The 15,128-nt window shown below is 38.4% G+C and overlaps 1 protein-coding gene across 1 annotated transcript; it reads right to left on the minus strand.

Annotated features, from left to right (window-relative positions):
- Positions 1-5,435: 5,435 nt before the first annotated feature.
- Positions 5,436-11,901, minus strand: LOC137715979 (uncharacterized). Its single transcript, XM_068455359.2, has 9 exons — positions 11,287-11,901; positions 10,753-10,798; positions 10,530-10,608; positions 10,394-10,439; positions 10,198-10,296; positions 8,898-8,966; positions 8,473-8,806; positions 8,080-8,225; positions 5,436-7,977 (listed from the first exon to the last, which is right to left on the minus strand). Exons 1-9 carry the CDS (start codon positions 11,698-11,700, stop codon positions 6,010-6,012), a joined length of 3,201 nt encoding a protein of 1,066 aa, XP_068311460.2. The 5' UTR covers positions 11,701-11,901; the 3' UTR covers positions 5,436-6,009.
- Positions 11,902-15,128: the final 3,227 nt, after the last annotated feature.

A 15,128-nucleotide genomic window follows, 5' to 3' on the forward strand; every position in this document is an offset into this window, starting at 1 on the left:
GTTGAGAATGAATACTTTACATATGGTGTATTTTTAAACGCCACATATGAACAACATAAATTAGGTGACGTGAAATTGAGGTTCGACCATAAAAATCAATTGGCAATATAAGCCCATTCATATTGAAATCTCTTGGTTCAAACCCTTTGCTATTGGGTGGTAGATCTCTCTTCTTTACATTTATTACGACTCTTTCTTCACGAGTATTTTAATTGGAATAGTTTTATTGCTCCAAGAGTAACCCAATTTACTTATAAGTTCATGTAGAATTCCTCCTCTACATAACTTTAGCCAATAAGCTAACAACGTGTGGAGGTGCTCCCTGTGAGAGACCTTCCCTCTGGTTGAGGGTGATTCTCACCGTTCTATGTGAGTGGTTCCCAATCAAGTCCCTTTCTATTGCTGTCGATCCTACCTACAGCTGGGATCAATGGGTTTTCTTTTGTTTTTTTTCTTCCTCTCTTTCTCTTCTTCCATCCGCTGTTTTCTTCCTTGGGTTTTTTGGCTGATCTGCCTTCCTTTCTCCCCTCTGCTGTCTCTCATCCATCTTCATCCAATTTTCGAGCTTCAGTCACCTTTGACCACGATTTGTTGCGGTGTTTTGAGTGGGTGTGTATCGATTTGGTGCTTCCACTGGGTTGGGTGTTCCTTGCACCGTCACCCTCTCATTGTTGTCTGCCTTTGTTGGCAGTGTTGCTCGTGGACTCCCACGAGCTTCTTTCAGTTGGCTGCAGGTTCTTGGTGGTCTATAGCTATGTTCAGGGTGAAGCTTGGATTTGGTTGCAGGTATAGATGAGGCGTGGTTTATTTTGGGGCAAGATTTTGGATGGATCGACACGCACATCTGCTTTTTTGGTGGTTGCAGTGGCGGTGGTGGTGGATGATGCAGCGGAAGCGGAAGTTTCTGGGTTTTCTTTTGTTTTGGTCTGAACTTTTGGTTGGGCTGCTGTTCTTTGTTTACGTGTTTCATTTTTGGGCCTTTGTGTTGTATATTTTGGCCCTTTATGCTGTAATGTTTGTGGTTGAATATATGTTGCCTTTGTTCCCAAAAAAATAAAATAAAAATAAAAAATAAAAAATAAAAAAAAATCCCTCCTCTCATCATTATGATATTCATTATCAACACTCTACCATTCCGGTTATGCAGTTAAGAGAAAAAGGACAAAGTCGATCGGTGATATTTTAATATAAATAAACATTAGCAAAAACCAAGAGAGCCAATATATAAAGAGTTCATTTTCTGCATACTAGAAACACAATACAGAAAATTAAGATTGTTTAATACATGTGCTATCACATGAAATATATAAATACATATGACGTAAAAATCACGTCTTGAGAGTTTAGAACAAAGTTCTAAAAGGCGCTAGGCACTAATCGGGCGGTGGGCTGGGGCCTAGCGCCTAGGCGGCTAGGTGGGGCCTAGGCGAACTAAGCGGATTTAAGTAAATCTATTATATTTTGTGTAAATAAGTGTCTCTTTATACTTAAAATATACATAATTACATCATAAACTACAAAATAGAATGACATATATATTATGAAGTATTGGAACATAGTGAAAACATGGAGAACAAGCATATAATGTCTGTTCATTTAAGTATTCAACAAGTCTTTTACAATTTATTAAAAAAATAAAATGCAAAATGAAAGTTATCTATTTTTTGTTTAAGTGAGTCGCAACCTAGACTGGTCTGGGCGGTCTAGGCGGGTTGCCTAGGTGGTCTAGGTGGGCTCCTCAGCAAGCTAAGTGCCCTTTCTTTATTTTCAAACGTCAGGCATAAATCGGGATGGTGGCCAGCCGCCTAGCGCCTAGACGGCGCTATGCGGGGATTTTTAGAACAGTGGTTTAGAATAAAACATACTCAAAACTCATTACAGACACTCAAAACCAATTAGTAATAGGTGAGTCACTTAATACAATGGTGTTATATATATTTTTTTTGAGAGAGATTTTAAACTTGAATATCATGAATAACGAGTTCAATACCAATTTATTTTTCTAATTATGGTTGTAATAAATAATATAATAATAATAATAATAATAATAATAATAATAGCAATGTGCAAGACACCCAATACTTGAGAGAGTTTGAGAGGAGATGAGACCAACACGTCTGTGGAAAACAATTTGTTTGAATTTTGAGGATGGCAATCAACCGCGTGCCGTGTGGCGTGTTGCTAAAATTAGATGAAGAGCCATCCAACATTGACCTAATTATTTATTTATTATTTTTCATACCTAATTATATTAATTAGGACATGTAATATGTGCACAGAGGGACCAATACTATAATCTATTCATGTATATAAGTCCGTCTGTATTCATTCAGAAAATAAAGAGAGAACTTTATCAGTCTCTGTTGTTTAAATTTTAGCAGTCTTATCTGTATATTCAATGACTCTGCATTTTCTCCCAAACATCTTCAGCTGCTTTTCAGAAGCCTCTCACCGAAACAAACGTTACGTATGCAATGGCGATGTTTGTGTTCTCAGAAACAATAGATCGATGAAGAACAAGCGAAAACCGAGCGTGAGGATTTCGTTCGCCCGCCTTTCTTTCAGAAGGTTAAAAGTTTATAGGCACAACAACTCAAGCTAATGTACCGTACAAGTACGGAGAGCCTCTAATGGCAAAAGGATTAATTTGTATATCCAGGAAAACTTCTTGTCTCGTTTGTTTGAACCAGAAGAATCAGCTCAAGTACTTAACTGTTAAGTACTTTTATTTAGTTTCTAAGGATCTATGTCATCATTTTTTCCCCCAACTGTATGAATCATTATATTTATTTTTTCCGTTTTTCCTATTGTCGGCTTCTCGTTAGAGCTCCTCGAGCAACGCTCGAACTCCTTCCGGTGATTAAAATTCTAAAATATAATAACTTGGTTAATTTGTAAATTTCTTGTATAATTTATCATTCCATGCTCCAGCAATTCTGCATGTATTATCCATTTATTTCTGCCGTGAAATCGCACATGGCGGGTTTGGTTTTGCAGATTCAAGGTCAGGCAGTAGGAAATGAAAAGTCAGACTGGTATCATGTGAATGTGTATGAACATCCCCCGACTTCTCATGCTGCACAATTCTCAGCATGTTTCAATGCTATATATGAATGTCATGACTGTTTTAACTGTTAGATTTAATTTCCGCAATTATTAATTTTTTATTTTGATGCTCAACTATATGAATTTTTGGTACGTTTGAATGTTATGTACCATTAAACAAAAATTGGTTTATTTAAAATACATTTTTCATAAAATAAAAAAAAATAAAAAAAAGTGATCAAGTTTTATACGTAAACACTGTTTTAAAAAACGCACCCCGAGGTACGCCTAATCAACTTTGGAGGTGGGGTGGGAGTAAAATCGCAACTGCCCAGTGGTAGGAGTAGGCGAAAACTTACCTAGACATGGTCGAGGCACGCCTTAGGGCATCTTGAGGTGCCCAAAATCCTTGCCTGAAATTTGCTGGCACCCCTTGAAATCAAAGGCTTGGCCTCTAAGGCTCTGCCCTCTGGTCTTTTTTTTTTTTTTTTTTTTTCTCCTGCTGCAGTGATTGTCATCTGATTTTCTTTCTGTTGTAGTGGCTGCGTCTTCATGAAGAAGACAGCTGCAAAGAAGAAAAAGAAAGGTTTTTTTAAAGACTCGACCCAAAACGACATTGTATAGATCAACCTTTTTTTTTTTTTTTTTTTTTCCTTCTTAAAATACTAGTATATGCCCACACACGAAATGTGTGAAATGTTTTACTTTTGTCTTTAAAATTGAAGGAGAGAGGGAAAGAGTGAGAGAAAATGTGTGAGCGGAGGGAGGGAGAGTGATTTAAATTTTTTATTTATTTTTAAATTAAAGATCTTAAAATCAAATTCCCAATCCCCAATACCATATTTCAATTTAACCACAATCTCATACTTCAATTTGTTTCAAAATTCTCCACACCCCCACAATTTGTTTCAAAATTCAAGTAAGTTTTTTAGTATTCTAATATCAATTTGGTCTTGATTGCTTGTTTGATTGTTGATTAATTTGTTCTATAAAGTATTATATTCTACATACAATTACATGTATAATATTTATTAAAAAATCTAGATTCCGTAAGGCTTCGCTTCATGCCTCAAGACTTTCACCTAGATAGAACTACCCATAAAACACCTTACCTATACCTTTACCTTTTAAAATATTGATGTAAACACTACGTAGTGCTCAAAAAATGATGTGGACTAAAATGTCTGCATGTCGGCATAGAGAATAATATGTTTCTCCATCTTTTTGTCCTCGTCAATATCTCAGTATTTGTTTTGGTCAAACGACAATGACTCTGTTCATAACATAGCTCAAGCAAAATCCAAAGAAACTGCATATGTTGAAACGTAAAGGGAGTTTCTATTCACACTTCCACTTTTCTCTCTTTCTATCCAACAACTTCTTCTCATTTAAACATAATTTTAGAATTTTAATTCCAAATCAAATTGGGGATCAATCACCCTTAATGGCCGAGCACAATTAAGCACATCGAGATATAACTAAATTAAATTCGTACTATTTGATTTTGAGATTGGATTGTGACTAATTATAGATTTGGATTATCATGTAATGTTTTTTTTTTTAGTACAACGATATATTTTACACTAAAGGGAGGGGAAAATTCAGCTAAGTCACATAATGGACAATCTAATTTGGTATCGAATTCACCGTCCACGAGATTCAAACCTCCTTATAAGTGAAGAGGAATATCACCAAACTCTAGTACTGAGTGATGGATTATTATGTAATGCGTAAAGCAGAAAATTTTCGAGTTTTTTATGAGAAAATCATGGCTTGTCGCGCAAAATGTTTGTCACTGGTATGCTGAATGTTCTTGCCGTTCAGTAGAGAGTTGCCGGACCTTCTTCTTGAAGTTTGTTAGGGATTTGTCGAATCTCTTCCAAAATTTTATTTCGGGTAGGTACTACCGAATCTTTCTCAAAACCTCAAAAGATTTTATAACTGCGATAAGATGTGTAGTACTTGAAAAATAAGTCGGCATACCTCATTTGGAGCTCCCCAAACGACTTATTGGTCTTTCCTTCGAAATTTAGTATTAATATATATGTAAGATGAAAGCGATGGTGTACATAAGAAGTACTGGTTTGGTACTGAGATGCTATTATAAAAAATGCGTATAAAAAAAAAAACTGACCTCAAAAAGATGTTTGGTAAACACTTAAAAATAGTTTATTTTCACAGTTTTGGATGAAAAAAAGCTAAAAACATGAAACAGCAAAAATAATCTTATTCTCACAGCACAACAAAAACAATTTTTTTTCAAAACACAACAATACCAAATCAACCCAAAGACTCTTGAAACCAAGATGCTCTCCCAGTGACACCACCGATCGCAAAATTTCATTAGTTTGCCGGTTGTGGAGAGAGATTATTGGCAGAACCCTTGACCGTGAACATAAAACAGAAACATTGAATTTTAGAGACAATAGTTCACATGTACATTATAAGCGTAGCAGTAGTATAAAGTGGAATTTTCAATGCAATTACATACATAAAATGACTAAATTCTACAAAAGTAATTCTACCCATCAACCCGTAACAATGTACAAGGCCTCAACCAGATATATAACAGCTCCTAAGCGATTTGATATAAATCTTCAAATGGATCCTCCTCCTGCCAAGACGAACACCTGCGTCGGCAAGTCTCTATTCCTTATCTGGGCCAGAAAATGAAGTTCTGTTAAACCTATAGCTTCTTAAGTTTGAGCTGATCATATCAGGTCGAGCAAGCTAATCTAACCAGAGACAATCCTTCGTTACGTGTGGACAACTCCTTGTTGAAGTAAAAAATGGATAAACATCACCTCTAAAATCATTCTGTCATAACAAGATCCTTGGCATTCTCACACTGGATGCAACCATGGCACCAGAGACATGAGGTGAATCCCTGAGACGGATGCCAGAAGCCAGAGACATCTCATCCTTTTACTCTTTTGTTTAATTCCTCTGAATACGTATCTAGACTCAGAGTTGCAACGCCAGGTCTGGCTGCTGAGAGTCGGCCAGAAGACTAGAGGACTGTTTTACCGGAGACCCAGGGGACTGGAAACCAATATTCAAGTCTGGAGGAAGGCTTTCCCGTTTCTGTTTTGGTCTTGGCTGAGCATTTGGACTGAGACCCCGCCAAGGTGATTGCGCCTGAAATCTAGATAAGTCAGCTGATGGTAACTGAGGAAAAACTGTAGGTCGGCCTTGAAAATGTGCTTCATTCGCCATACGAACAGGTTGTTGTAAAAAGGTTGGAAATGAAAAACTGTTCTGAGTTTGAAATTGCGTTGGAAACTCCCCACGAACTCGTGAAATTTGTGACTGAAAATCCCTAGCTGGGTTGTATAATGAATCTGCAGATATCTGACTTTTGGGTTTAGTGAGATCCTCTGTAGGCTGATTAAATGCTCCAGCACCTATAGACATCCAAGCCCGGGCAGCAGCAGCTGCAGCATTGCCAGAATCATCTCTTCTTATTGATGGAACCGATGACCCAATAGGTTGAGTATCAACTGATGATTGACTTGACGATTTATGTTGCTTTTGACTTGACGATTTATGTTGCTTTTGATTCTTTTCTGCCAAGTTTTTCAAATACTGTACAGAGTCGCTACGACCCTGCACCTGTCCATGAGGAAAGAAAGCTGCTGTCCTATCCATTTGACTATGAGCACTATCAGATGGACTAATCCGGTTGTCCAGAGAAGCACTCACATTTTTCCCATTAGGCAACCCTCGGTTAACATTTCCATTAGAATCCGGCATCTTAAAAGGTGCAGGTTGTGGAAGATTCATGTTCCTTGATACTGTATCTCTGGGCCTAGAAGCTTCTGCCTCCGATTTTCTTGATGATTGCTTTTCTGCAACAAGATTGGCATTATTGTGATTGACTGAGGGTATAGAGTTCAACTCAACTTCCTTTTGAACCTTCTTCTCAGGCTCGACAAACCGGGATTGCAGTTTTTTCTGTGGCTTAACTGAGGGTATAGAGTTCAACTCAACTGCCTTTTGAACCTTCTTCTCAGGCTCGATAAACCGGGATTGCAGGTTTTTCTGTGGATGAACTGAGGGTATGGAGTTCAACTCAACTTCCTTTTGAACCTCCTTCTCAGGCTCAATAAACCGGGATTGCAGTTTATTCTGTGGATTAACTGAGGGTATAGAGTTCAACTCAACTGCCTTTTGAACCTTCTTCTCAGGCTCGATAGACCAGGATTGCAGGTTTTTCTGTGGATGAACTGAGGATATGGAGTTCAACTCAACTTCCTTTTGAAACTTTTTCTCAGGTTCGATAAACCGGGATTGCAGTTTATTCTGTGGATTAACTGAGGGTATAGAGTTCAACTCCACTGCCTTTTGAACCTTCTTCTCGGGCTCCATAAACCGGGATTGCGGGTTTTTCTGTGGATGAACTGAGGGTATGGAGTTCAACTCAACTTCCTTTTGAACCTTTTTCTCAGGCTCCCTAAACCGAGATTGCAGGTTTTTCTGTGGATTAACTGTGGAATTAGGTTTTGCTCCAATAGGACGGATCACAGTCGGTTTCCCTTCTGAGTAATGCCCCCTAGTAGTAGAACCAAGAAAAGATGGCCTCCCTCCTGAAGTAGGCACACTAACAGAGTGCTGTCTCTCTTTTGTAACAGGCCTGGTAACAGGGTGCTCCTTAGCAGGAACTGAAGTCCTAAAAGTTCTGTCATCCTTTCTCAATTCCGGGCATGAATAAAACTTTGAAGCCAAAGCAGATTGATTTTGGGTACTATTGTCAACCAGTAATACAGGGGTTGGAAGTGGCTCATATTCTCCAACCCAGCCACGGCCAAATTTACACCCATCAGGTAGTGCTTGTTCGATCCTCTTTGACGCAACTTTCCAAGCAACAGATCCAAGATTTCCACAAAACCGAGCAAGGCTCCTAGCGTATGAATATTCTGCATGAAGCCCAACCTGATTCGATATGGATAAATATTATTAAAATAAGTTAGTACAAAAGCCAACTAGTAGGGAAATAAAAGATTAAATGTGAAGACTAGATTCCTTGTTACATACTGCAACAAATTGCTTGATTTCACTGTCAAAGGTAGTAAATACAGATTCTAATCTGACCACGGGCTGAGTGGATATGTTGTAGGTTGCACGGCGGTTTTCATCAACCACGGATGGCTTCCTCCCAACTTTCGATAGGAGACCCTTCCCTAGAAAAAGTACAAGAATAAAATAATTAGAGGTGAATCCTCTCCTATGTTACAACATTATGACGACCAAGTTTTTTCAGATCCTTTTTGAGATAAGATAATGCGTGTCTATCAAAGGAGAGGGGAAAGAAACCAACTTTGCTAATTAATCCACTATTTTAACAAGAACATTGAGATCCACATGTTCATTTTTGTGTCAAATCGTAATTCTACATTACCAAAAAGGAAAACAAACAGTTTTGTGCACCTGATGACATATCTTCTGGCTTCTCCACATTAGCTTCATTCAAAGAGGAATTACCCTCTACAGGTCCATCAATGTTGCTAGGTCTCTCACAACCACTACCTTGTGTTGGAAGGGAAGTGTTCTGGACATCTACAGCAGTGGCAAGAGTGGCACCTGAGGAGAAATCAGAGCCAATGGGTTCCTGTAATGTTCGACACAAAGGCTTCTTTGTTTGTTTCTTGACCAAAGAATTGGACTTTGTTTTCTGCACTAATTTGAGCTCCTTTTCCGAGCGTTCATGTTCGCTTCGCAGCCTATCAAATTTTCTCTTTGCCAGCTCTTGTATTGAACATGCCTTTCAAAAATATCACAAGACAGTGGTAAGAAACAAAAAAGATAAACCAGAAGAAGACGACTTGAATAATAAGACAGCAAAAGCTAATTACCTGTTTATAGTATATCGTATCTGATGAATTGTATTCCATTGCATTTGAACATATTAAAAAGACATCACCCTGCAGCCAAGAGGAACAGATTACCAACAAGACACTTCTCTCCTCTTTTAACATAATTTCATGGAAATGAGCTAGAGTAAGAAGATTATTTAATTATTCATTCTAAAGAGAGAAAATGTGTGTTTAGGATAGACAGAGAGAGAGACAGTAGTGTAAGAAAATTATTAAATTACAAGAATAGTCAATTTCAAATGTGAATTTATGCACTTTTCTCTCCCTCGCCCCCCTTTTAAGCATATAGCAAGAATATCTTCATAGATTAAATCCTTCCATAAATTTCTTTAGTTCTCTTGAGAAAGTGTTGTCATCTTAGATTGTGTGAGAGAGAGAGAGGGAGAGAAGTGTTATCTTAGTTTGTACGAAAGATTTTGTACAACTCTTTGTACCTAGAGCATCGACCTAATAGAATGGATATAATGATCAACATAAACCAAAAGCATGATGTGCCTGAAATCCGCAATGGGCTAGCAAAAGAGATGGTGTGATCCTAATTCTTCATCAAATTCTATCAAACATTGAAGCAAACATTAGCTATCACATTTGGCTCCAAACCCTGAGAGTGCTAAAGGTGAGATGTTTTACAGTGTCCCCCTTTCCCCAAAAAAAAAAAAAAAAAAAAAAAAAAAAAAAAGCTATGTTGAACAGAGAAAGAAAAAAGGATATCAACATTTCTATCCTCAATTGCACATCCAAGGAAAAATCAGGCAAAATGCAATCCTATATTAGATTGAAGATACTGTGAAATTTTAGCCAAAATTTATTCCCAAGTAACACTGGTCTGACTCCACTTCCCCGGTCAATTGTGAAGTGTTATCACTAACAATTTGCACAGAATACACATCCTGCGACCTTAAAACTTAGGAGCTTTAAATCCAATATCCTCCATCTCTCTCGCCCTCCTTCTAACATATGCACAACACAGTTTGCCCAACTTGTTTTCAACTAGTATCTAAATTACTTTTTCAGTACTCCCTCTTTCACTTTGCTACCCAAATTCCCTGAACTAATTAACGAACACCACAATAGTATATACAGAGGTGATCACCGTAACAAAAAACTAAAAAGGAGGGAAAAGTTGAAGAAAAATTATTCTGCCCCCTCAGCCCCCACCCTTAACTTTTAGAAGATCCTATAATGTTGTCGGATATTGAGGCAGTGTTTCTACAACAAAGCCTATTTAATCCCCTGAAGATTAATGAGAGTACGTGGTTAGTAACATATGAGCACTCACCTCAAATTGTTCCAGGGTAGAATACAATCCGTTTGCTAACTGCTTTCTCACCGTGGCAAAGTCCATTGGACGCTCAATGACCTCGTGATAATCAGGAAGCTGCAACATTAAAACACCTTATGAAACTCTAACCCCTGAAATAGCGAAGAGCTCTGAACGAACACAGAACAATTTCATGGCGTAAAATTAACCGCACCTCTTCAGGATCAACTGGTTCTGCATATACACCGTAAGTGTCTTTCCTGCCACAACGAGATGTGAGCGTCAGAAAAAAAAAAAAAGCATTTAGCTTTGAAATTAGCAACATTTAACAACAGAGGGCAAATCCATACTTTTGAAGCTTGTCAAGAATCAACTCCAACGTTTTCTTATCCGGCAACGGAATCGCAGCATGAGGATCAGACGGCGTTCCTGAAACAAACCCAATAACAATTCAACAACCCCATATCAAATTCACAAATCAGAAACTCCGAACGAAAAACCAAAAACCAAAACCCATACATCCAATTCACCCAGAAACCCGAAAAATCGAAATGCAACGAACCAAAAACAAACCTGGAGGGGAATCAGGCCGCTTCGAGTCGGCTTTTCGACCCCGTTCCTGTCAAAATCCATAGGCGCCATGACAACCCCAAAGAAATAAATAAACAGTCCAACGAAATTAAAATGTAAAAGCAAGAAAGACTGCGGTTTAATGTGACAGAGACAAAGACATAAGGCACAGCAGACAATGCGTACCTAGAGAGAGTGTGTGAGAGAGTGAGAGAGAGAGAGAGAGGGAGAGGAACGTGGGGAGAGCGTGATCAGATTCGTGTTGGTTTTTGACAGTTGACTCCGACCGTTATTATCAACAGACACAGAGAGAGAAAGAGAGAGTGTGTGTAAGAGTGAGAGAGAAGCTAGAGAGAGAGAGAGAGAGAGAGAGAAAGAGAGAGAGAGTGTGCAATATTGAAGTCTGGACCAATCAGAACACTACTTTGAGCTGGACTCGCGCGCACACAATCTCCCTCTCCCCATTTCAAAGGAGCTCTCCTTCTTTCATCATCAGATCCGTGCATGGGTGCTAAAACCCTATCTACAAACACATACCTCACAATCATCATCGCCGTCATCGTCGTCATCAATTCCGTCATCATCTTTATCGGAATCATCGCCGCCGTTAATCCGGCGCCTCTTCTGCTGCTTCCTCTCACTCTCGCCGTCCTCCTCATCCTCATCGCCGCCAGAATCATGCGCGTGGGAATCACGCGCCGAACGGTTTCCGGCCTGGTCGAGCTTCATCACCAGCTTCACCTTCTTCTCTCTCCTCCTCTCGTCTTCTTCCTCGTCTTCCTCGTCCACGTAGTCGTCGTAGTCTATGTTGTACTTAACATTTCTCCGCCGCAGGCTCCGCCGGACGTCCGACTCTTTCTTTGTCGGCTTCGCCGGCAGCTCGACGGACCGGCGTGCCAGATCTGTCTTCGATGGCCTCCCCTTCTTCTTCCTCCTCACGATCTGACCCATCCCCCACTTTTTCTCTCTCTTACTCTCTCTCTAAAACCCTCACTCTATCTGTCTTTCTGTCTCTCTCTCTTTCTCTCTCTAAAAATACGCTCTGTTTCTCTCTCTATCTTTTGCTTTGCCTGCATTATTTTCGATGCCAGTGGCTTGGACTTTTCGAAATGTGAGGTCCGAGCCTGACTCCGAGCCTCAGGTTCGGGTGCTAGTAGGTCAATAAATCATTGATTACCTTTTTTTGCTAGTTTTTGGCCGAAACGGCGTCAGTGGCTGAGGAAGACGGCGTTTGGTGCTGCCCGTTGCCCGGATTGGCCTTGCGTGCTACCCGCGATGCTTTATGTCAATTGTCACTTTGCCCCTTTCCTATCAATTACTGTTAGCTCGTCTTTGGCGCGAGATTCCACGCCCCGCGAACTCACCAAAGGAATTTAAACGTGTGTTTCCAACTTGAATTATGGCGAAGAAAAAAGGATTATATATTTTCAGAAATTGAAAAATGGGAGAGGTTTCTGATTTAATGTTTCGAGTTGATGAGTTTGTTTGATTGTGGTTACAGCAGAGTAAAACTTCTTATAATCACTACAAGCTCTTAATGGATGGATAATCATGACTTAACGCTAGTTGTATCTTTTTATTGAAAAAATAAAAAATAAAAAAATTTCTATAAATATAGTAAGTTAATGAAAAATGAATTGCATGATCTAAATTAGAGGATGAATTTACTGTTGAGTTTGTTTACTAAAAGGAAATGTGAATTTGAATTACATTATTGCTAGTCATTGTGAAACTTAGCTCACTCTTCTGTTCCCTTAATATAGATAATAGCGTTTGTTCAAAAAATGAAATAATTTGTCTATTCCTCTTTCTCTGTCTTGTGGTATGACAAGATGACATAATCTAATTCAGAATGCTAATTTATGTGTAAAATAACATGTTGGTGGACCTACGGTGTTAGAGGGATTATTTGCCCCTTCCCTTCAGGACCACGTAATTGGAGGAGTACAATGTCAAAACATGACATTAATGCAAACAAATTGACATCGCACAATAAAACTCCTCCAACAGGAACTGGCGGTTTATTTTGCGATTCATGACGAAACAAAATGTCATTGTCGTTGAAGAAAGGAACCGTAAACATGAAGAACGGACCAAATAAATACAAGAAGAGATGAATAATAGGAATATGCAAAGAAACACTTTAGATTACACTCCAATGAGTAAGGCCTATTTTGATAGGAAAAAGAAGAAAATTATGGTCCGACGACAGTTGTTTACCTCTGACTATACTCCTATAATAGCGGATGATGAAGATGATGATGATTATAGACTTTAAATTTAAGTTTTTGTAGTTTTTAAATTTAAGTTGTAGCAGTTATTAAATTAAAATAATAAATTATGTTTGGCCTTATGGCATTATGGCTCCTCGTTTGGAGATGGCTTTTTGTCACAGAGCTATGTTTGGCCTATGGTCCTCTGGCCCCTCAGTTGGAGATGGTAAGAAATATGACCTAACACTATTCATTAAAATATTAATTCTCTTGGAGGGCTATATGGCTAAAACGAGTCATCTAACCCTCCTTCGGTTGGAGATGGCATAATTTTCAAAATATCGAAAAGAATAAAAAAAATATGAGCCATGTGGAAAAAGAAACCTTGCCTCAGCCCAATGTCCATTTTATCCTTAAACTAAAATGACGATTGAAATTTGATTTTCCCGCTCTTCTTGTATGTAGTGCTTGGATTCATCGGTCATTTCATTATGGTTTTCCATTTGATGTGATCAACCGCTGCGATGTAATTTTATAACAATTCATATATTTGCTATGACTGATCAGACGGTGATGAGGACTTATGGTGGGCCATAGGTTTAGACTGAAGAATAACAAATTAGTTGGTGTAGGCCGCCTGAAATTCAACGAGTTAGTACTATGTATCCACATATGTAACATGGTCCCACATAATTGAGAAATTATGAAGCTAATTTCTGCTATGGGCCCTCACAAGTTGTTGGATACGTATTTTATTTTGTTTTGTTAAGAATTTCAATGAGTGCTTTGTTCAACTGTTGACCACCATGCTGATCACGACAATCTGAATTACTTATGGTTAGATGAGTTTAAAAATTTATGTATTCATGTGTTATGTATTTTGACGTGAGTTCAATTTTTGTTATTTTTTTATAATTAATTATTCGGTAAATTACATAAAACTACCTTAACTATTAGGTCATTAATAGTTTCATACGTCGTCTTTAAAAAGTTTTAATGTCATACTGTATCTTCGAATTTATTGCAATGTCATACCTTCCGTCAGTTGTCTGTCAATTCCTCAGTTAAATGCTGACGTGGCTTGTGAGGTGGCATACATTCTATTAAAAAAAACTAATAAAATATTATTAAAAACTAAAAAAATCATTTAATATTTTTAAATTATTATAATAATTAATTAATTAAAGAACAATTATTAAAAATTAAATTATTATAAAAAAATTATAAAAAATAAAAAAATAAAAAACCCACCCCATGTTCGTCTTCCCCCCACCCCTGCAACCCAGAAAAAAAGAAGAAGAAAAATAAATAAATAAAACCCATCTTCATCTTCCTCGACCCCCTTTTCCTGCAACCCACCCATTTCTTCCTCCTCCTCCACACCCACCCTTGCACCCACTACCTGCAACCCAAAAATAAAAAACCATCTTCATCTTCCCCGATCCTCCTTTCTCTGTAACCCAGATCCTGTCTTCCACCGATTCCGCGGGTGGAGAAAATAGGGGGAATGAGTGTGGATTTAAGGAGTGGGGTGTGTAGAGGAGGGAAGAGGGTGGGTGCGGAGGTGGAGGGAAAGGGAAGACGGGAAGGGAAGACGAGAGGGGGAAAAAAGGGGTGCGTTGCAAGGAATGGGGGGGTCAGCGAAGATGAAGATGGGTTTTTTTTTTCCTTCTTCTTCTTCTTCTTCTTCTTCTTCTTTTTTCTTTCTGGGTTGCAGAGGGTGGGGGGGGTGGGGGAAGACGAACATGGGTGGGTTTTTTTTTCCTTCATTATTTAACTCCAGTAACATTTATTGTGGATGCAAATTTCATACACAGTTGATATGACGAAATTCTACCTACAAAAGAATAAACATTGTTACCTTAATTAACGAGCACCCTATAAAAAAGGGGAGGGTGCACACCAAAGAGCCTCTGATGCCTAGTCAGAAAAGCAGTTTAAGAGAAAAAGAGAACTTAAAGAGAGTTTTGCGTAGTGAGTGGTGATTATCGTTCCTCTATTTAGCTTGAAACACTATCAGGTAGTTGGGAGGGGAGTGCAGATCATACTCTTAAAAATCTTGTATGAATTGAACTTGTGAGATGAAGAAAAGAGAGCTCAAATGTATTTCTCTGAATATTCTGTTTTACAATATGACTGACTTAACTAAATGAAAAGATAGGGAAA

Source organism: Pyrus communis, chromosome 3, assembly GCF_041283825.1.
Source record: "Pyrus communis isolate YQ-2024b chromosome 3, ASM4128382v1, whole genome shotgun sequence".
NCBI lineage: Eukaryota > Viridiplantae > Streptophyta > Magnoliopsida > Rosales > Rosaceae > Pyrus > Pyrus communis.